The sequence below is a fragment of the Aquarana catesbeiana genome, linkage group LG09 (genome assembly GCF_042186555.1).
Source record: "Aquarana catesbeiana isolate 2022-GZ linkage group LG09, ASM4218655v1, whole genome shotgun sequence".
Lineage (NCBI taxonomy): Eukaryota > Metazoa > Chordata > Amphibia > Anura > Ranidae > Aquarana > Aquarana catesbeiana.
Genome location: NC_133332.1, coordinates 102308908 through 102333391, shown reverse-complemented (window position 1 = coordinate 102333391; position 24484 = coordinate 102308908). Strand labels below are relative to the sequence as shown.

Sequence of the window (24484 nt, the reverse complement as noted above, 5' to 3'; positions counted from 1 at the left end):
GGCGCGCCGGGGGCGGGGCCGAGTGATACAGTGAGCGGCTATAGCCGCTGGCTGTATCACGGGAGCGCGCCCGCAATAACTAACCACCATGCGAGGGAGCTCGCATTAAGGTGGTTAGTTCTTGCGGGGAGGAGATGAAACAGCCGCCGAGGGACCCCAGAAGAGCAGGTTCGGGGCCACTCTGTGCAGAACGAGCTGCACAGTGAAGGTAAGTATGACATGTTAGTTATTTTTAAAAAAAAATAAAATTACCTTTACAACCCCTTTAAAGATTATACTAGCTTTTGCTAATTAGGCTCAGATCTCTTTTAAGTTAGAGTAGAAGAAAAGCCTAAAGCTGGATACACACTGATAGATTCAACAAGCAATGTTAGTGTGGCGATCTCCCCTGCTGTTCTATTCAATTCAACTTGTGCTGATCAGATGCTGATTTTCTAGCATGTCCCTTTGACAAAAGCCAGTCGTTATACCGGCTTCTGTGGGATAGACAGCCATACGCACTGACCGATTTTCGACCCATGTGTACCCAGCTTAACACTGTCTATTCTTAAAAATGTTCCTTCTCCCCTCCTCCTACCTATCTTGTATAAAAAAAAAGATCTGTGTACTAACCTATTTTTATCTGCTCTGGCCTGGTTACATGATCCCACAACTCTGTCTTCCCATGTCAATGAGCAGCTGCTGCAGGGGAGAGCAGGGAACACTGACAATGGCTGGGAAATGGGAGCCTATGGGTGGTGTCATGGCACCTGGAATTCCCAGTGCTTGTCAAGCTCTCTCTGAGCTGGAGCTGCAGGATCACATGACCAGACCAGAGCAGACTAGAAATAGGTAAGTATACAGATTTTTTTATACAGGGTAGGCAGGATAGGTATGGGGGGGGGGGGGATAATAGTTAAACTTAGGTGTTTCTTCTTCCACTTTAACAGCTCTTCAATCAGTTTATTTTGTTTTCTGGACCCATTAACTATCAATTCTGTTTATATTATTATTCTTTTTTTTTTGTTTGTTTCATAAATTTTTATTGATGAAAGATGAAATGTACAAAACATGTAATGGTTTTTCTCCAAGGTTTACAGAGATACATTGTCAAGTTACAGATTTCGTACATTTAACAAGCAGATATAGTGGTACATATAACAACGTTGAATGTAAAAGAACATATGGGTGTGAAAGCGTCCAATTGCAGATAATTAAAACGTTTAAAACATTTGTAAGTAATTATATGAGGTGTCCAGTCACCTTAAACAGTTGTTAGCTGCTCTAGAAACATTGAAGCCATCTATTGAAATCTATAATATCCCCTGTTGTTATTGTGGGATGGAATTCAAAAGAGGAGCATGGGACACGGACCTATACCAAACCTCTCCCATTCCCAGTACCCCTACAGGAACACACTGTACTGGGGGGGGGGGGGAGGGTCAGAAGAACCAAATATATGGAGGTAGTGAGAAAGGTCCTTTATGTGGAATAGTGTTTCTAAGAGGTCTTATAGTGTATGTGGTGTATTTGATTTCGAAAGGTGTGGGGTGCATATAGGATAGGGGGGAGAAAAGTTGGATTAAATATGCTTTACTTTGTATATATATAATATGATGGGGTAGAGACTAACATGGGTGGGTATATGGGTATGTGAGCACAAGGGTGAGGTAGAGGGTGGTGGTGGGGGTGGGTGGCGGACACTCCTTCTTCAGTCCCTGACTAGTACTTGTTACGAGGGTCATCGTGGAACTAAAGATGTTCCGGCTTGTGGGTCAATAAGTAGTGTCTGAAATTCAACCGAATCGCGAAAGTGTTTCCAATAAGCCCAAGTATGACTGTATTTTGTGGGGTTATCGTTTGCTTGATGTATTAAGTCTTCCATGACTGCTATTTTTTCTACACGTTTTAGCCAGTCTGATAAGGTGGGAGGGTTAGTGTCCCTCCATCGTAATGGAATACATTGCTTGGCCGCATTTATGAGGTGAAGCATTAAAGATTTCCTATAAGTGGATAGACAAAGTGAGGTGTGGTGCAGTAAATATTGGGCAGGTGTAGAGTCTAGAGTATAAGTAGTGATTCGAGTGATCATGTTGTGTACCTGTTCCCAGAATGGCTTTATGAGGGTACAGTCCCACCCTCTATGGAGAAGAGAGCCCACTCCAGAGTTACATCTCCAGCACAGAGGAGAAACATTTGTATGAAACATATGAATGCGATCAGGGGTGCGGTACCATCTAGAGTACAATTTGTAATTGGTTTCTTGTGCTGAGACGTTAATAGAGCCTTTATGGATATGAGAATAGATATTTTCCCAGTCTTCCAAAGATAAGTCCAGGTCGAGCTCTCTTTCCCATTTCCGGTTAATTGTGGTAGATAGGAGGTTAGTTTTGCCGAAAAGCAAGGAGTACACAGTTGAGATTAAGTGGTTTTGAGGATTTGTTTCAGAGCATAGTGCTTCAAAAGAAGTCATATCTCTACACCATTGAGAGATGGGATTGGAACTATTGAGAAAGTGTCTGATTTGTAAGTACGAGAAGAAGGGAATGTTTCCAGTCTGGAGTTCAGTGGGTAGATCGGTGTACGGGATAATTGAACCATTATGGAAAAAATTATGTGCTCTCAGTGTAGACATCATGGTGACCAGACGTGGGTTGTTTTCCGGAAGGCCAGGGGGAAAGGCGGGGTTGCCAGTGAGGTGGAGGGGGGGTCAATGGCCCTGGGAATGGAGTCATTTTTAGAGAACAACAAGTGTTCCTGAAGCAGTTCAGTGTAGGTCCCGTTAGTGGATGTGTCAAGTGTTCTTTAGGGGTCGCTTTGGTGTCAATCCATGGCGAGTGGGAGAGGGGTGTTTGGGTACAGGAATCCTCAATTGTGATCCAATCTTTAGAGTGGGTATGTATGTGCCAGTCTATTAGTCTGGTGATATGACAAGCATTATAGTATTTATGAATATCGGGTAAGCCTAGTCCACCTTTAAGCTTGGGGAGGACCATCCTGCTCCAACTGATTCTTGGAGGTTTATGGGCCCATATAAAGTTCCTGCATATTCTTTTATAAATTGTAAAAAATTTTGAAGGGAGTTTGATCGGTATTGTTTGTAAGACATAAAGTATTCGGGGCAGGATGTTCATTTTTAAGATGGAAATTCTCCCAAACCAGGAAAATTGTGCTGAGGACCATTTCGTAAGGTCTTTCTGTATAGTTCGAAGAATGGGAGAGTAGTTTCTATCGTTTAGTTCAGTAAGTTTAGATGGTATTTGAATGCCAAGATACGTGAGGGCATGTGGTTCCCATTTGAATGGAAAATTAGTTTGGCATTGAGAAACTATCTGTGACGTATATTATTATTCTTTAACGGATTTTATTGTAGCTTCTTGCACCCTTTACATTTTTATTCTTTTCTCTGTGCTTTTTTTTATAGCATTTTTAACCTCTTGATTGTGTAAGGTGTAGATGACAGGGTTTAGCAGAGGAGTTACAATTCATTGAAAGATTGAGAATATTTTATTTAAATATAAGAGATAATTTGCATTTGGTCATATAAATATGATACATGGTACAGATAGATGTTCTGTAAAACAAAAGAACAGGAAAATTAGAGGCACATGTAGAAAATGTCCTGTGTCTATCCTCTGCTGATGTAACCCTCATTGTGGTTCTTATGATACAGATGTATGACACAATAATAAACAGAAAACAGCCCAAAACTACTAAGCAAACAGTAGAAAAAAAAAGTTTTTCTACGTTTGATGTCTCTGAACAGGACAGTTTGACCAAGGGTGCAAAGTCCCAGTGATAGTGATCGATTTTCTTATGGAAGCAAAATGAGAGATTGAAGATTTGCAGACTAAGCACAATAATTACAATAAAGCCAAAAACCCATGAACCCCATAGAACCCCTCAAATGAATGCCGACAGCAACATAGCAATCATAGGCCATGATAGCAATGAGGAAATCTTCTATTGCACCAAAGGAAAAGAGGAAATAAAAACTTTAAGTACCAAATATATAAAGGATATAATACACCCAATAAAACAAAAAGGCAAACCAAAATTAGATAAATATAACAATGACAATTGCTTATTCTTGCTCCAATGTACTGTGAACAGTCCAATAAAATATACTCAGAAGTGTTTGTGCTCAAAATCTACATCTATAATCCATCCACAAGCTAACTGGCCTACTGTGCAACATTAAAAAGTTCTTCAGATTAATAGTAACGTTTGAATAAGTAGATAATATGAGAGTTTAAACATTTCTCATTTCCTTGTGTGTCTTTAGAAGTGCAAGTCATGGGTCATTCAATGAGTACAATATACACTGATTCAAAATCTTGCAAAGATTTGGCTTATAGGGTTTATAGTTCACTTAGTTGAAGTCAAACTTTATTACATAGAATAAGTTTTATTATACAGAAAATAACAAATGTAAAGAAAAAGAACCATCATAATAGAAATAATTATTATATGTATTATATAACATACACAACTAAACTGATATAGTTCCTTTAAGGATATCTATGATCACAGCATACATTTTAAATCATAAGCATTGTAATAACAGTACAATACAATAATAGTTATATCTGACAATGCAATATTATCTTACTTGAAAAATTTCCTTTCATGTTATGAGTGCTGCCTGTCTACTGACCATCTCTTCCCACAACTTCCTGGATTCCCTGCATGCTTTGCTCCTCTGCTACTTTTGATTTCCGAGGACTACATATCCCATGGTACCTTGCTGCCTGCAAGCAGTGATTCCTGTACTTACCCTGCCTCCTAAAACTCTCCCTCTCAGCAGATCTGTAGTTTAGGAGGCAGGCTCTGTTAAATTTGTGGCACAGCAGTGCCTACTTAAGGGACATATTGAATATATGTCACAGAATTCAGGGAAGCAAATGTGTTTGATTATTTACAAACTAAGTGTAGCGCTATCTCCAGAGGAGCCACTGAATTGTTTTGTGATTTCTTTGCACACCTGAAGATGGCACACCTTGCTCACCCAGCTCTTACCGACACATCTTAAGGTATTTCGAAAAATTACTTAGGCCAATAAGAAGAGTGAATTAGCAAGTGAACTTATACAAATAATCAATAAGACAATAATGTCGCTCTGAGGGATGTAGCCAAAATCCTGCTGTATTCTGCCTATTAGTAATAAACTGCACTGCTTTTACCTAGAAACACTATATATATATATAGACAGTCCTAATTTGCTATAACATTCTCTGTTTTATCCCACTGGCCAGTGAATAATGAAAAAGAAACTTTGGCTGTCAAAGTTGGGGCCCTTGAAGAAAGCACAAAAATGCCCATCAGACAACAGACTAATTGAGTAACGCTAGTCTCATACCAGACCCAGAGCACCCTCTTCTGGGTCTCTGGACACATGCTCTGATTCAGTAAAAATCAAGTTATAGTCAGACATGTCAGATTTTGCACTCTCCATTTTTAGTAAATCCTCCCCAAAGGAACCAAATAGGAGAAGTTCATTTTTAGGGTTTACATACCTTTTAGGGCTGCTTTCACACTGCTCCATTGCAAAAATGCAGTAAAAACACATATGCATTTTGCAGCATTTCCAGTGCATTTTGCACCTGTGAAAAAGGAAATATGACTTAAAAACCACACCAAAAAAAGCAACCGTGTGTGCGTTTTTGATGATGTGTTTTTACCACATTTCTATTTATTGCAACAGAGAGGTGGATTTATGGTGCCTTTTTATTTACCACACCAAACATGCGCCAAAAATGTAGCATGCAGGACTTTTAAAAACGCAGCCGACCTGCAACTGACTGGTGCGAAGAGTTCTAGAGGATTTAATGGTCATGCATTTTTCTCCCGGTTTTGGTAAAGCAAAAACGGAAGAAAAATTGATCAGTGTGAAGGGGCCCTATGACTTGTTATGGTGAACAAACCAAAAAAAAAACAATTGGAGGAAATCTGTTATTAAGGAAACACAATCTACCATTTCTGATCCCTTCCTGCTGAAAATATTAGTTGCCTGGTTATAATAAGTGGTCTACTTACTTACAACCCTTTGAGCAAACCATTGTTGTGTGGGCTGTTTTCAGCACAGCCTCTATCACTTCTTGGTTTCGTAAGGTGTAGATAATGGGATTCAGAAGAGGAGTCACTATGGATGGGACAACAGAAACTTTCTTATTAAAGTGAAGGGAATCACCACTAGCTGGTCTGATGAACATGAACAATATAGTACCATAGAAAAGGATAACGACAAATAAATGGGAGGCAAAAGTGGAAAACGCTTTATGTCTAGCTGACGCAGAAGACAATTTGATTACCATTCGGGTAATACATGCATAAGATATCAAAGTTAAGAAAAGACACCCAAAAGTTACAAAACAAATGGAAAAGAAAGACGCATTCTCAGCTTTCGTTGTATCAGAGCAGGACAAGCGCATCATTGGGATCAAATCACAATAGTAATGATCTATCTTATTCCCCTTACAGTACCAAAGCGTGGATAGTCTCAAGCATGGAATGATCACTCCAGCGAATCCAAATACCCATGACCCCAGTATGAGCATAATGCAAACATTGGGACTCATAATAATCAAATAACGCAATGGATTGCAAATGGCAACATAGCGATCATACCCCATTGCAGTCAGGAGATACATTTCTGTTGCTCCAAGAGAAAAATGGAAATAAAACTGAGCCATGCAACCAGCTGAAGAAATGTGTTGGTCTTCTGTTTTAAGAGACCACAGGAGTCTAGGGACTGTGACAGAGGGATACCAGAGCTCAAGGAACGACAGTCCACCGATAAAGAAGTACATTGGTTTATGTAGACGTGGGTCTGCTTTTATAATGACAATGATGAAAATGTTTGCTGTAATGGTGGCAATGTAGATAATTAATAAAACAATAAAAAGCCAAAATCTTCTCTGCCCCTCAATAGAAAACCCTAAAAGAAGAAAATCAGTTATAACTGACTGGTTAAACTGATCCTTTGCCACCATGGTGATCTGTTAAGAAAAGTCCACAAACTCAATAATTTGATATTGATATAGTATGTATTTACTTCTAAGAATTTCCCAAAGTCTACACAACTACTGTTTCATAAAGGGAAATCTGTTAATCTAGAAATTTCAGTTGTCACAGTGGTTCTCGAAGAATGGGTAGTGTGCACCAAACAGATGTTTTAGAAAAACAAAAGAAGTTTAGAAATTTTAATTAAAATGTGTTTAAACCCTCCTTGAAAGTGGCAACTGGTCAAGCTACAGGGACAATACTGAGCATGTTTTTAATACTAAAATTAAAGAGGAAGTCAAAAGAATATTCAAATGTACCAATGATTATGAGGTGCTTATTATTTTAGGACCATATCTTGGTCACTATAGAGTACCTGCAGTTGTTTTAGGACTGCGCAAATATTTTACCTTTAGGTATATTGATGAAGGATATGCTTATGCAATGGGGATGATTTAGTAAAAAAGTAGAATGTTCATTCAAAACAAGCTGTGCTCACTTCAACCGTCCAATTGTGTGGAGGAATAATTCCTATCCCGTAGATATGATTAGATAATTATGGGCGAACTTTCCATTGTTCATCCCTAATATATTCCACAAGATTGCACCATTGTACACATTGTACACTGCGTTATATTAGTAGGAAGTGCCAATAAGAAATGGTTGCCTTTATTTAGACTTAAATAAGTAAGCGTACTGTTTTTACCTATCTAGAAATACACTCCAGATATTTCAGTCTGTTCCAAGTGTAATCCCTGCAGGGAATATTTTTTAAATCCAAAAATTATTACGTTTTAAGTATCCCCCAATAGACAGCACTATAAATATGTCAATGATACCTTGATGTGCAAATATATAACAACAATGTGCAAATATACAAACTATTCAATACAAATATGCAAACTAGCTGGCACTGATGGGCATTGATAGGTTGCACTGATAATCAGTGTCCTGATTATTAGTGTAAACAATGTGCTGAGAGGTTTGCTGGTTAACAGCTCTCCTTTCCTCCCACAGACACAGCGTGGGAGGAAAGAACTGCCGATAACCTGCAAGTCTGTTTACATGTGATCAGCTGTGTTTGGACACAGTTGTTCACATGGTAAAGTGCTGCTGTGATTGGCCCTTTACCCTGATCTGTGATCAGCTTTGCCTAATCTGTGATCAGTTGTGTCAGTGTGAAACTTGTTTGAGAGGAAAAAATTGCTCATTGCTCAAGGAACCCCTAGCAACCTCTGGAGGAACCCTAGGGTTCCATGAAACCCTGGTTGAGAAATCCTGATCTAGATTTACCATAGTTTATTATGAATGATGTCAGTTCTGAGTGTCTAATAGCAAAGGGATAACTATATTACCTATCAAGACTTTAAAGAAGATTGATAATCTACTCTATATGATACATATAAATCTAACCCATCATTCATTTCCTTATTACCGCTTTGTTGAACTCTTTTGACCCCTTCATATTCTAAATCTTAAGCAATATACAAATTAGAGTTCAGAAATGGAGTAATATGACATGCTTTGGACAAATGTCTAGTCGAACTGAAGAGAAATTACCCCCGCTAGGATTAAAACAGCAAAAAAAAAAAAAAAATCTGACAAAGGTTTTAATCCCTCCCCTCTCCATCCAAACCCTGGTTGAGAAGCCCTAGTCTAGATTTATCATTGTTCATTACTGTATGAATGATGTCAGTCCTGATGTCTAATAGCAAAGGGATAACTATATGCTCTATCAAGATTCTCCATTTATAGCAATTAGACATGTGCACACTGAAATATTTAGTTTCGGAATTTCTTTTCGTCCGAAAAATAAATTTATTTAGTTACTCCCGAAATTTGCTTTTATTTATTTTGTTTTTTGTTAAAAATTACATTCGTCCGAAAATCCAAATTAAGGTTGAATCTGTCATTGAAGGCTTATGGTGTCTGTCGAATGTTCAAAGAAGATTCGACGGAGCAGCTAAACTGTACGACGCCGTATAGTTCACCTGCTCTGTCGAATCTTCTTAGAACTTTCAACATACACCATAAGTCAAAGTACGTGTGTACTTAGTTCTAGCTATTTTACTGCTCCTCCTCTTTGGTTACAATCAGCCAATAACATTCATCATCATCATTATTTTTATTTATCTTTTCTCCCCTACGTCGAATCTTTTCTCCCCTACATCAAATCTTTTCTCTCTATGTCGAATCTTTTCTCTCTATGTAGGATAATCTTGGACTAATAGAGTTAAGGTTAGGCACATTCGACCACAGGTTTGATGGACACAGATTGTTATTGTCATCATCATGTCGAATCTCCTATCTATATCGAACTGTTGTAGCAACGAAAATGAAAATAAAGCATTTGTTTATGTCGGATCTTTCGTTTTTCGGATTCTGCACTTTCGTTATCGTTTGTTAAAACGATAACGAAAATACCTGAAATTCGGACGAAAATGCATTCGGACGAAAACGAATGCACATGTCTAATTCAGCAAAAAAAAAAGGAAAAAAACTGACAAAGGTTTCAATCCCTCCCTTATCCATCCAAAAATCAAACATAAAAAGTTTCCTTCCAGAGATACAATCTAACATTAAGGAGAGCACATACAGCTTCCAAAATCCTTATACATTTTGGAAGGATGCTCTTCCCTCTCTGTGTTTTTGTGTTTTCAAACCTTTATTTGATGACTAACAGCAGTAACTTCCCCATTGGACTGACTCTATTATCGACATTATACCGGTGCAAGAACAATACATTCACATAACTTTGAGCTATAGGCATTATTTGATCTAATTGTTCCTTTGCTTCGTTCTTGGTTTCTTGACACATTGTTGGACATCAAATAAATAGAATGCAACTTTAATTTGTTAAGTTTTATGCTATATTACACTGTAATGTTATTTAGGCAATTTTGAATGCCTCATACATTTTCTAAATTCTATGCTCTTATAATGATTTTAGCATTTATTAATATTTACCTATAACCTTGTTAATATTTCATTCATAGGTTATTACAATATTTGTACCAAATTCGTACTACTTTAAGCCCCTGACAAAGTGGGGCTCCCCGCGAAATGCATAGGCCATCTGTTTTGATCCTTTCTGTCAGGATCAGCACGTTCTGGACCAAATAACAGTAACTGTGATTTTAACCTGTTAGAATTGTAAAATGCTCTTATTTGACCATTGATATATGGAAAATAAAGATTAACTATATTTTTACTCTGTGGTATATATCTTCATTTAAACCCTACAGAGTTACATACAAAGTCCCACTCCACCTTACCTTTGTTATTGATTTTTGACTAACAGCAGTATGTAAGATGTACAATCATGTAAAATAACTCTGGAAACATTACATTTTTACAAAAAAACTTAATATTAATTTTAACATTAATACTCAACTTGATCACATCAACTTCTTAATTTGATCACATCAATACTCAATCAATTGCAAGGAAAAAATAAATAAATACAAAAACATAATTTTTGGCTGCACACAATTAGATGATGGAAGTCAGTAGAGCTTCACCTCATTCGCTAAGCTCTGGGAAAAATTGTATTGCAAAGTGCAACTTCCCTTGCAAAATGAGCAGCCTATTTGCCTTTAGCAAAAATTTGGTGAGCTAACATAAGCAAAAAAAAATAAAAAATTGATAAATATGTGATATTAGCTAAAAAAGACAAAGTCCCATAAGTGAAGAGTGATTCAGTCCAATCCTTGTAAATCACACCAAAAAAATGTGAAAGGTTCAACATTGGACATATATGACATGCACATCTTGATAGTGAGAATCATGAAGAAAGTTGAGTCACCCAGGTGCACCTCCCCATATAATGAGAGATGGCCGCTTACCAGAAGGACTGGACTCTAGGTTACAAGAGACATAAATGCAATATGGTAGAATCTCATTTAAGGCAGAAGTTAGCAACCCTGTCTGATGTATAGTATAGCAGGAGACCTTAAAATCCTTCCTTAAATGTCAAATGGGAACACTCACATTGCAATAGTGGACGGTTCATCTGACAAATCATACATGCAGGATGACTCAGAGAAACTCTCATAGTGTAAAACTGTATAAAATTTATGACAAATAAAAAATACCAACTACTCACTGAAAAGTGGTTAAAAGCATATATGTAGTAAAAGTCGGTCCTGGGAATAAAGCACACAACCTTGTAGTATCGGTGGGTGTGGTAACATCACAAGCACGGACTCAACCCAACACGTTTCGTGAAAGGTCACGATATTGGGGGCATTATATTATATTGCTTATGTTAGCGTGGCAAATTGTTGTTTGTTTATGTTGTTTCCAATCTTATCCGTATTGTATTTGCCAGTGGTTTACAGCCTGGGTTCATCTGCACAACAACTTAGATCTTTATTTGCCTTTAATAAATCAGCTCCCATGCGTCAAGTGGCACAGAGGTAACATTGTCAATAACTATACTTACATTCCATGTTTTGCTTACACAGAAAGAGCAGAACAGCTCTCACTGTTTTTACGTAGATATGTTAAACATTGTGAGCTGCTATTTTAATCTAATTAAAGCTGCCAGCACTAAACATACATCCTAAACATGTGAATTAGCAAACTAGAATCAGAATAAGTGCAGCGCTAAATACAAAGTATTGCCTGAGGGGTATATAGTGCATTAAATAAACAATATTATAAATGATATAATGCAAGTGGTGCAGCGCTAATGAAAATTGACACAAGTGAAAAAGAAACTTTGAAATAAAACCAATGAAGAGACTCAAATCAACAGTCCATATATGGAAAAATAAAGATCAATATCCGTGCTCTCTGTGGATGAAAGAAGCTGTAAGTGAGGAAAAGATGATAGTCCTTCACACTAGATAGAGTCCTATTACACACCCAGTGAGAGTAAGTAAATCCTGCTTACCAGCTGACCGTGACCACTAAACCAGTGATCTCACTAAGCGAAGGGAATTGGGTCTCCCCAGGAACCTTAATGCTTGCTGGAACCACTGTTAGTTGCATGGAACTCGGAAATTAAAACAAAAGCTCCCATAGTGCAGTACTTAAAAAATACAAATTTAATGGTGATAAAGATTGCACTTACAAGACAAAGGCATCAAAACGGCATGTAATGGGATGGAATCGCAGCGTCCCTACGGGCTTCACTTCCTGGTTTGCTCGTGTGTCAACCTCTTGGGAGGTAAAGCGTGAGGACGTCACCGTCATAGGCCTCAACCTACGCGTTTCCTCACAAAAGAACGTCATCTGGGGATTTTTCCATATATGGACTGTTAATTTGGGACTTTTCATTGGTTTTATTCCTAAGTCTCTTTTTCACTGGCAGCTATTATTCCATCTGTTTTTTCAAGCGCAGCTTTAGCCTTTGGCTTGGTTTTTGCAGATATTATAAATGAAATACAATATGCAATTTTCACATATCTCCCCGAGGAAGTCACGAGGAGTGACAAAACTAGTAGGAGAGATCTGAGAAGCTGACAAACGTGGAACCAGGAAGCACCATTCTGAGTGTAACAGATGCAAGGAGCACTGACAGCCGGGGCTGCAGAGCTGGTTGAGAGGTGACATATTTGTCTTGGTGATTCAAGTATAATACACACAGGCTTGTTTTTAAGTTTCAAAATGTGAGTGCACATTTGTTAAGACCTTTTTGAATACAATTTTAAAAAAATAATAAAGCACTATTGCCAGATCTGATTGCTTTGCATGTGGTCAATGTGATTGGAGTTCACAAGCAACAGTAAGGAGTTTTATCCCTTTGATTGATCAATGAGACTGGAGTTTACGGGCAGCTTATAAGTAGAAGGAATACTATGAGAAGCATTTCAAAGGATTAATCATTTCTAAAGGCACATTAAAAAAGCCTATAAGGTGAGGGCACAACCGGTGGAGGGAGCACTAGGAGCTTGAGAAGCACATATAAGGGTGGATAATTATGGAAAGATTGTTAATTCACTATGCATGATATAATGAATTGGCAATATTTTTTCACCATCGATTGATCTTGATAAGGACAATATATGGGCAATATCTGCACATTGCACTTTAATATTTATTGTATTGTTTGATTTATATAAGAACACATTGTGAAAATATGCATATTGTATTTCATTTATAATTTTATTTATTGAACTCTCATTGTTTTTATCTAGCTTGTGTATTTGTAATTTGACTTTTTTCTATAAATTATACATTTGATAAAATCCTGATGATTTTCTATCAGCTGTTCTGTTCCCAGTTATGCATATGTAAAGAAAATCAAGCTATTGGCATCTTTTGAAGTCATACTGGTAGCTAATAGGACTGATGATGATTTAAACAGTGTGGCGAAGAGAGAAATAATGGGCAATCAATGTGAGTTTGTAATCATCAAAGAAGACTTATAAAGGATTCTATAGTACAATGAACCAAATAATTAAAAAAAAATATTTAATTGGTAATTTGTAAAGTTGAACTCCAGCCATACAAAAAAACAAAACAACCAAACAAAAACAAATGAATGGAATGCAGAAGTGAAGGAAGATCTTGGATCATTAAAGTCCATATGTTGACAAGAAACATGCTAAAAGGAGCAGAGCAGAGCTGATGACTCATCACTATGTTGCCACTCCGCAGGCTGGCAGTGTGCTCTTGACTAAATTGTTCCACAGCTACAGTGGAGGTCGAGGATCCAGCTACTGTATGCTGTTTAATTGGAGTACATTGATGGCACAGAGTTACAAATAACTTGGAAGGAAAACAGTGTTCCCATAAACAAATTTAAACTGTACATTTAAGGCCCCGTTCACACTTGGGTGTAGCAGAAAAACGTGCTTAAATGTGTGACGCACTTATGTGCCATTATTTCTTAATGGCACTTCGAAGTAGAGCTTGTTCACTTTGCAAAGCAAATTTTAACTTTGCAGAGAAATTGTCACGTAGCTTAATGAATGCGATAAGTACCCAGACATGCAAGGAACATTCGAAAAAATAACAAAACAAACATAATAAGAGATTTTACTTCAAACTGTCAAATTTACACTGTTTAACAATTTGCATTAAAACATATTTGAATTGCACATAATAAAAAAAATAAAAACAGTACTTTGGCACGAGTGGATGATAAAGATCTCCAGAACTTCAGCAGAACTTCATTACACTACAACAGGGGTGCCCAACCTTTTGAGGAGCAAGGGCCACTTTATCGACTTGGTAACCGGTAGCAGGCCACAATGAGCGTAAAATGTGGATGGCAGGTCTGTGTCCACTCTGCATATGTAGAGCAGACATGGATGCAACCCGCTCTACCCTAAGGGCCCTCCGATCTGCCCAGACAGAAGGGGACAGACCCCCTTCTGTTTTTTTTTTAAGGAGATCGTATTGCAGATAGTCTGTTTACATCTGCCACTCTATAGCTGTGAATCGAGAGTCAGTTTGAGTCCACCTAAAAAACAGACAGGCGGACCCGATCGGACCGATCATGTGAAAGGGGCCTAAGGCTGCTTTCACACTGATGCACAGCGGTTTACCTGCTCCTTAACTGACCTCAATCTTCACTTCTTCCTCAGGATTCCTGCAGCTGGCTGGTACGGCTGGCTGGTACTGCCGTTGGGTACTGTTGGCTGGTACTGGTACTGCTCGCTGGTACTGGTACTGCTGACTGGTACTACTGGCTAGTACTGCTGGTGGGTACTGGTACTGCTGGCTGGTACTGGTACTGCTGGTGGGTACTGCTGACTAGTACTGCTGGCTAGTACTGCTGGTGGGTACTAGTACTGCTGGCTGGTACTGGTAAGGATGACTGGTACTGCTGTCTGGTACTGGTACTGCTGGCTGGTACTGATACTGGTGGCTGGTACTGGTACTGCTGGCGGGTACTTCTGGTTGGTACTGGTACTGCTGGTTTATACTGCTGGCTGGTACTGATGACTGGTATGGATGGTGGGTACTGGTACTGCTGGCGGGTACTGGTACTGATGATTAGTACTACTGGCTGGTACTGGTACTGCTGGTTGGTACTGGTACTGTTGGTATTAGTACTGCTGGCTGGTACTGGTACTGCTGGTTGGTACTGGTACTATTGGTTGGTACTGGTACTGCTGGTTGGTACTGGTACTGATACTGGTAGCTGGTACTGATACTGGTGGCTGGTACTGGTGGCTGCTGTCCCAGATCGCGGGTTCCTGTGTCCCGACTCGCCATCCCCGAGCATAATTGTGACAGAAGCATGCAGCTGCAGTAGAGAGCAGAGCCAATGCTTCCTGTCACATGCAGAGTACATTTGGTATCACTCCGCCTGTGAATGAGCCGGCGCTATACAGGAAGCATCGCCTCTGTTTCCTCTAGCAGCGGCTCCGTTCTTCGCACTAATGTTCAGGGATGGCCCAGTGGGCCAGCAGTTGGGCACCCCTGCACTACAACTACACTCACTAAGCTGAAGGGAAATTCACTTGCAGAGCAATTAGCCTAATTTCCATTAGTAAATCAACCTCCCTGACTCACATGACTTATTGAACACAGTGACACTTGTATGCATCAAAAGAGTTGTTTTTGGTGGTTGACAAATGACACTAGTTGTGGGGTATAACAGACAGTACCTGAACAAGGATCAGTTATGGCAGTATCACCACACATTTAAATTGTGAAAAAAACAATCAGCGCCAAAATAAATTACTTCCTCCTATAACAGGTTAAATGTGTAAAATCACCAATTTATGTGACTGCACAGCTACTGAACACTTATGCCCTGTACACACGGTCGGACTTTCTGACGGAATATGTGTGATCGGAGCTTGTTGTTGCAAATTCCGACCGTTTGTGGGCTTTTGGGGGCTTTTAATAAACATGCAAACAGAGTACACTATGGCACTTATGTTTGTTGTTTCATGTCTATAACCTACGGAAGTAATAGTGTCATTGAGCACTTATGAGAAAGTGAAGGAAGGTTTGTCTGACAACAATACAAACGCTGATTACCCACACAGAGGAGCAGTCTGGAGACTGTAGGATTATCATTGGAGAGTGAAAATTGATCCATTGTGGTGGACATGAGGAGTGATTTGTCTATGCTTTTATATTCATCTTTGAAGTGAGCAGGCACTTTAGCTGGTGGAGGTGTGCACTGAATATTGGTCCTTTTGAGGACGAAGACACACAGCAGTGATTGTTTTGGAAGCATTGAAAACCAAAAAATAACCCAATATTGTTGCGCTACTATAAAAAACATGTGAAGAGAATAGCAGCCAGCATCAACAGTGTAGTGACAGTGTGAACAAAATGAAAAAATAAATGCAGCGCTAAACACAAACTCAAGAGTTAACTAGCACAATGTATACTAGTAGCATATATGTGACAACTAAACCTTCAACGTGATAAAAATAACAACCACATTGAAAAAAGTGGGAGGAGTGAACCTCATTGGCTGTAAGTAATGTCCATAATGAAATGAAAGTTTCTCCACCTAAACAACATAAAACTTCTGGTGCCAAAGAGGAAGAGCATGTGTGATAAATACACTTAAATCGCACGAGTGGTCTTCATGTGCTGAAAATTCAAAGGAAAAATGGAAGGAGCAAATACGCTTACCGGAAAAGGTGGACACATTCACCGTATGGCTAAGTGTCACTCAGGCTTGTGGATCCACCGATCCAGATAGATGCTTGTGGAGAGACGTTAGTAGTAGATCCCAATGGTTACTTTTGAGGCGACCGTGGACAGCAGTAGGAAGCGTGTGATGTTCAAATCCGCAGAGGATGGATGGGTACGCCTTCACAACAAATGGATGGCTGGAGAATGTGGCTTTCACTAAGCCAATGTGAGGGCATAGAGGGAAGGGAAAAGACTCCACATAGTGCATGGATCAGTAAAATCAGGTTTTATTGCAAACCACCAAACAAATGAACAGGTTCTAATGTAGACAGCAAATGCGATGAGTAAAAAAGTGATCACAAGTGGAATAAAATTGCGTGGTACCGGGGGAACATCACACGCTTCCTACGGCTGTCCACGGTCGCCTCAAAAGGAACCATTGGGATCTACTACTAACGTCTCTCCACAAGCATCTATCTGGATCGGTGGATCCACAAGCCTGAATGACACTTAGCCATACGGTGAATGTGTCCACCTTTTCTGGTAAGTGTGTTTGCTCCTTCCATTTTTCCTTTGAATTTTCAGCACATGAAGACCACTCATGCGATTTAAGTGTATTTATCACACACGCTCTTCCTCTTTGGCACCAGAAGTTTTATGTTGTTTAGGTGGATGAACTTTAATTTCCTTATGGACATTACTTATAGCCAATGAGGTTCACTCCTCCCACCTTTTTTAATGTGGTTGTTATTTTTATCACGTTGAAGGTTTAGTTGTCACATACAGTATATGCTACTAGCATACATTGTGCTAGTTAACTCTTGAATTTGTGCTTAACGCTGCATTTATTTTTTCATTTTGGAAGCATTGACACAGATGAACTGTTTTTTTCTAATTTTTTGACATTTTAATTTTTTAATTTAAAATATTATTTTTTTGATCATGAAATGTTTAATATACATTTTGTATGCACATTATTTAATGAGACACAGTACTGCACTATTTAGAAATCACCACACATTTGTTTAATGCAAGCTGCAGATTTCAAAAGACTAAAAACAACGTCACATGTACTATACTATACTATACTATACTATACTATACTATACTATACTATACTATACTTATACTATACTTATACTAGAATTTAGTAATTAGGCTCAGATCTCGATTAAGATAAAGTAGAAGAAAAGCCTAAAGCTGGATATACACTCATAGATTCAACCCTGTGGGATGAAGGAAAAAAAACTGACAGTTCGCCGTACCAACACAAGCGATATTAGTGAGGCGATCTCCCCTGCTGTTCTGTTTAATTCTGACTGCAGAGAAGCTCTCCCGTTCCCCCATTCCCTCACCAGAATTCACAGATCAGCACTGATCAGATGCTGGGTTTTCTAGCATGTCCCTTTGACAAAAGTCGGTGTCCTGTCGAGAAATGTCCCCCATCGGATAGTGTCCGCCCTATACTGCGCAGGCGCAGTGCTTGCGCACTACGGAGGACAAAGGAGATGCCGAACATGAACAGCTGTTCATGAGTTCTACATGGCGCCTGCGCAATTAATAGTACATTCTGTCACACGCTCCCGCACGCTCCCGATGTTTGTGCAACTATGCATGGGGCGGTGTGCCTACAGAATGGGCAGAGCTGATTACACAACTGAAGGAGTTTTACAATGATGGCCAGAGCTGATAAGGGCGGGTAGTTCAATGTTACATGCATAACAGTTTTACTAAATAGGTCCACCAAACCCGTCCATCAACATTGCTAAACCCACCCCTCAGTTGTGTAAACACACCCTGCAAAGATCCGCCCATTTGAGAAATCCACCCCCACGAGCATCGGGAGTGTGCGGGAGCGTGTGACAGAATGTACTATTAAATCCGCAGGCGTCGTGTAGAGCTCATAAACAGCTGTTCATGTTCTGCTGCAGGGGAAAGGAGGAAGCACTGACAATGACAGGGAAATGAGAGCTTATGGGTGATGTCATGGTACCAAAAATTTCCAGCCGTTTTGCAGTGCTGCAGGATCACATGACCAGACCAGAGCAGATACAAAATACCTAAAAATAGTCAAGCATACAGAAATTCTTTTATACAGGGTAGGCAGAATACGTAGGAAGAGGAGGAGAGGGAAATTTTTTTAAGAATAGGTAAACGTAGGTGTTTATTCCACTTTGAGAGCTCCTTAATCAGTTTTTTTGTTTTATTGTTATTATTATTATTATTATACAGGATTTATATAGCGCCAACAGTTTGCGCAGCGCTTAAAAGCTCAGGGATCGTCTAAAAGCTAATAGAGTAGGAGATAAGTGGACAGATTGGGGTAAGGCATTCCATAGGATTGGAGAGGCTTTGGAAAAGTCCTGGAGGTGAGCATGGGAGGAGGTGATGAGGGAGCTATAGAGCAGGAGGTCTTGAGAGGAACGAAGAGAACGAGTAGGTTGGTATTTAGAGACTAGGCTAGTGATGTAGCTGGGGGCTAAATTGTGGATGGCTTTGTAAGTAGTTGTTAGTATTTTGAATTTAATTTGTTGGGTGAGCGGAAGCCAGTGAAGGGATTGACAGAGAGGGGTAGCAGACACAGAGTGATTGGAAAGGTGGATGAGTCTGGCAGCAGAATTCATGATGGATTGAATAGGTGATAGACTATGTAGAGGTAAGCCAATGAGAAGGGAGTTGCAGTAGTCGAGACGAAAGATGACCAGCAAGTGAATTAAGAGCTTTGTTGTGCCATTGGTTAGAAAGGGGTGTATTTTGGAGATGTTGGGGAGGTTGAGGCAGCAAGATTTGGACAGTGATTGAACGTGGTGCTTAAAGGAGCGTTCAGGGTCCAGGACTACACCTAGAACCTTGGCATGTGGGGATGGCCTTATAGTTGTGCCATCGATTTTGACAGAGAGATCAGGGGAAGGGGTAGGAGTCATTAACTATCAATTCTGCTGCTCCTGTTTAAGTTATTAGTCTTTAACTGATTTTATTGTAGTTTCTTGCACCCTTTACATTTTTAGTCTTTTCATTGCTTTTTTGATGGCATTTTTAACCTCTTGATTTCGTAAAGTGTAGATGAGAGGGTTTAGCAGAGGAGCTACAATTGATGGAAAGAAAATTTTTTTAAATGTATGAGATCATCTGCATTAGGTTGGATAAACATGAAGATAGATGTACTGTAAAACAAAAGAACAACAGCAAAATGAGAGGCACATGTAGAAAAGGTCTTGTGTCTACCCTCTGAAGATGGAACCGTCATTGTGGTTCATATGATACAGATGTATGACATGATAATTACCAGAAAACAACAATCAGTGGTCAATTTTGTTAGGGAAGCAGAATGAGAGATTGAAGATTTACAGACTGAGCATGATGATTACAATAAAGCCAAAAACCCATGAACCCCATAGAAGTTTAAAACAAACATTGGGACTCATGATTAACAGGTATCTCAAAGGGATGCAGACAGCAACATAGCGATCGTAGGCCATGATAGCAAGGAGGAAATTTTCTATTGCACCAAAGTGGAAATAAAACTGGGTCATGCAACCAACAAAAGATATAGAATCTTCGAAATGGAACAACACTCTTTGAGAAGAAAATGGCTGCACACCCCGGATAATGTTATAAAAATATGGAATTGTCCCCCGTGGGGTTTTCTAGGCAGCAAAAAAGAGGGTACAAGAGTACTGCATGAGGTTACGTGAGTGGGATTCTAATAATAAAAAATATCAAAGAAAACTATAAACACAGTCAATCAAACCATCAACTGTGGTACAAAAAATAAAAACAACGTTGCTGACGTGACAGTCACAATAATATACAGTAATCAAATAATGAGGTAGATTGGTACATGATTCGTGTATATAAATACTGACGCGTTTCGACCCCACCGGGTCATCTTCAGAGGATTGTTGTAGACTGTAAAAATGTTTATAAAAGTTGAAGTTCATAATGAGAAAAATATACTAAATAAATAAGGGAGAAAACAATATTGGACATGTTCATATATAGTTACCGATCATAATAGATTAAGCCGTATTGGATAGCCTCTAAAGGAGAAAACCCCTTGCTTGGTCCAACTCAAACAGTCCACACGATCCCAAGAGGGAGTCAGACTGCCTGTGCGTGTCTTGCGAGGAGTCACACATATAAAGCAACCATTTCCAACCATTTCCAATAATTATTATTTAATTCCATGTATATTTATTTTTATTGTAATTACATCATGAACATTTGTGATCTCCAATATTTATGCAACGGACATTGATGTAATGGTTTCTCATTATTTCTTAATTTTTATGGCATATATGGGATCATTGGTCATTGAATATCGATTACTGATGATGCTTACATTGACACTAACTTACAATACTATGTTATCCTTGTTTCATGTATCCCCTGGTCGCTGGCCTCTTTTCTTTCCCTTCCCCCTGATTAACTTGTTCCTGACTTCCAGCCCGCCGGTTTCTGGGTATGGGGTCGCTGCTACTGCATGTCTTCCTGGCAGGGTAGGGAGGCACTAGGGCCCTGTGCTTCCCTATGCACTCAACAGGTGGTACCACCACCTGGGGTGTAATTATTCTCTGCCAGCGGCGTCCCGGATCATTTCCGAACGCCGTGCTCATGCCCGCGCGAACTCTCGCGCGTGCACGTGACATCACGACGTTACGCATTTGCGGCGGTAATGACGGCAGAGCTGGGACCCTCCTCCAGAACGCCGGGGGAGCCACACATGGACTGCCGCAGCTGCGGCGCGGTCCCTGCCGGGGAGGGTGAACATGGGGAGTGGATCCTAGGCACCTGCATATCATTGAGGTTAATTATCCATGGTAGGTTTCCCCTTATAATGGGATGGAACATTCTGGGGATTTGTTGCATTCCGCAATGTCCACCTGGACGCCCTAACATTGGTTGTACTTTTTGAGAACTGGTAAGTTTATCTCCACATATACTTCTGACTCCATGGTGTGTGCCTCACGCCATGGACGTTTCTCTACTTCCTTGCACCACAAACGATCTAACTGACTCATTGATATACTTTTTTTGACACTACAGATCCTCCTACACAGTGTACATACCCAGTCGGAATATTTGCTGTGTGCCTTTACACACACACACCTTTCCTCCCTTGCTGAAATTTCTTTTTCTGCAACACACACGGTACCCATACCTACTTTAGTCTACAATGGCCCTCTTTCACTTTCACTTCTTCACACACATGCACCTTTTTGTCACCTTGGGGTTTTTTGTTTTTTTTTTCTTTTCATGGTTTTTTGGGTGTTATTTATTTATTTTTATATATTTTTTACACTTACCACTTGCCACTTTCACCTTCACACATACACTGCTTATTATACACCAGCACCATCACTCACGCCATTCTCCAACCCAATTTATCTGGATCCCCTTCACTCTTTTCCTCCCCCTTCTCCCTTCCCCTTCTTTCCAGCCCCCCGTTTTTCCCTTGTTGGCGTTTTTTCTTCCTTCCTTCCTTCCTCACCAGTTTTTCCACACACCTTACTTTCCTCCCTTTCGTTCCTCCCTCCCTCCATTTTACTTCCTGATACATTGACTATAATATGAGACATCTGATACATATAGAGTAGAAACATGTTAACAACATAGATATACACACTTACCATTTATACCATGTTCTCTTTAGTCACCTATTTCATTACTTTTGTTACTTTTTGTTACTTGATTACCACTAGCATATAATACCTCTATTGCAGGCATTGCCTATCCCCCTCCACCACTCCCCTAGGCCTCTGGGATTGCTTTATATGTGTGACTCCTCGCAAGACACGCACAGGCAGTCTGACTTCCTCTTGGGATTGTGCGGACCAGTTGAGTTGGACCAAGCAAGGGGATTTCTCCTTTAGAGGCTATCCAATACGGCTTAATCTATTATGATCGGTAACTATATATGAACATGTCCAATATTGTTTTCTCCCTTATTTATTTAGTATATTTTTCTCATTATGAACTTCAACTTTTATAAACATTTTTACAGTCTACAACAATCCTCTGAAGATGACCCGGTGGGGTCGAAACGCATCAGGATTTATATACACGAATCATGTACCAATCTACCTCATTATTTGATTACTGTATATTATTGTGACTGTCACGTCAGAAACGTTGTTTTAATTTTTTGTACCACAGTTGATGGTTTGATTGACTGTGTTTATAGTTTTCTTTGATATTTTGTTATTATTAAAATCCCACTCACGTAACCTCATGCAGTACTCTTGACTCTTGTACCCTCTTTTTTGCTGCCTAGAAAACCCAACGGCGGACAATTCCATATTTTTATAAGATATAGAATCTTCTTTTGTCAGAAGAGTCTAGGAACAGAGACAGATGGATACCAGATCTCTAAAAATGATAGTCCACCAATGAAGAAGTACTTGGGCTTACGGAGACGTATATCAGTTTTAATAAAAATGATGATGAAGATGTTAGCTGAAATAGTAACTATGTATACAGTAAATATAAGAAGGAAAAGAAAAAATCTTGATTCATCTATGACAGAAAAACCCAGGAGAATAAATTCTTTAATAGCGGTTTCGTTCTCCATTTCAGCCTGGACCTCCTGTATCTATGTGATACAAACCTCTCATTACAATTTTAGGTGTTGGATGATGAATGTAATTTACTGAGGTGGCCAAACTACATCCTTAATATACTCTTATTTATCTTTACCATTGAAGGAAGAATAATAACACAATATAGAAAACAAAGAATAGAGTGGGATGTGTGTGATCAGTCATCGCTTACCAACAGGAAAGGTCTGTTGATGATCTACATTTACTGGCAAATTCCATCTAACAAATGAAACTTAGCAGGGGTTGTGGAAACCCCTCCTATAGATATTTGCCATACAGATTTACTTCAAGTGCAATAATGGATTATATACAGTATCTCACAAAAGTAAGTACACCCCTCACATTTTTGTAAACATTTTATTATATCTTTTCATGTGACACCGAAGAAATGACACTTTGCTACAATGTAAAGTAGTGAGTGTACAGCTTGTATAACAGTGTAAATTTGCTGTCCCCTCAAAATAATTCAACACACAGCCAATAATGTCTAAACCGCTGGCAACAAAAGTGAGTACACCCCTAAGTGAAAATGTCAAAATTGGGCCTAATAGGCCATTTTCCCTCCCTGATGTCATGTGACTCATTAGTGTTACAAGGTCTCAGGTGTGAATGTGGAGCAGGTGTGTTGAATTTGGTTTTATTGATCTCACTCTCTCATACTGGTCACTGGAAGTTCAACATGGCACCTCATGGCAAAGAACTCTCTGAGGATCTGAAAAAAAGAAATGTTGCTCTACATAAAATGGCCTAGGCTATAAGAATATTGCCAAGACCCTGAAACTGTGCTGCAGCACGGTGGCCAAGACCGCACAGCACTTTAACAGGGCAGGTTCCACTCAGAACAGGCCTCGCCATGGTCGACCAAAGGAGTTGAAGGGGTGGGGGGTCAGCCTGTCAGTGCTCAGACCACACGGTGCACACTGCATCAAATTGGTCTGCATGGCTGTCGTCCCAGAAGGAAGCACCTTCTAAAGATGATGCACAAGAAAGCCCTCAAACAGTTTGCTGAAGACAAGCAGACTATATTCATAAACAAATTATCCTCTTAAATTTAGCAATCAAAGTAGAAGAGGGGAGAATTATAATGAAAACATTCCATAATCCTTCTGACTGCTACAAATTTGTCCCTGCCCAAAATTGTCAGCTTGGACTATTGTTAAACCAAAATGTCAGTTTGTTAAATACTAAAGAAGTATTTGAGCCGGGAGCTATATGACAACAGGTGAAGTCATTGAAGAAATTTAGATTTTTATTTATTTTATTTATTTATTTCAGGTACTTATATAGCGCTGTCAATTTACGCAGCGCTTTACATATACATTATACATTCACATCAGTCCCTACCC

General features: G+C 39.4%; 1 protein-coding gene and 2 pseudogenes across 1 annotated transcript; all 3 read right to left on the bottom strand.

The window, feature by feature from the left end:
* Positions 1-3326: 3326 nt before the first annotated feature.
* LOC141108971 (olfactory receptor 287-like) lies at positions 3327-5006 on the bottom strand (annotated as a pseudogene).
* Positions 5007-6011: 1005 nt separating this feature from the next.
* LOC141108970 (olfactory receptor 6N2-like) lies at positions 6012-6971 on the bottom strand. The gene has a single exon (XM_073600926.1). The coding sequence runs from the start codon at positions 6969-6971 to the stop codon at positions 6012-6014; it is 960 nt and encodes a 319-aa protein (XP_073457027.1).
* Positions 6972-19535: 12564 nt separating this feature from the next.
* On the bottom strand, positions 19536-23110 carry LOC141108969 (olfactory receptor 5V1-like; annotated as a pseudogene).
* Positions 23111-24484: the final 1374 nt, after the last annotated feature.

Coding starts and splice junctions, on each gene's coding strand:
- LOC141108970 (XM_073600926.1), bottom strand. CDS start 6,971: ATGGTGGCAAAGGATCAGTTTAACCAGTCAGTTATAACTGATTTTCTT.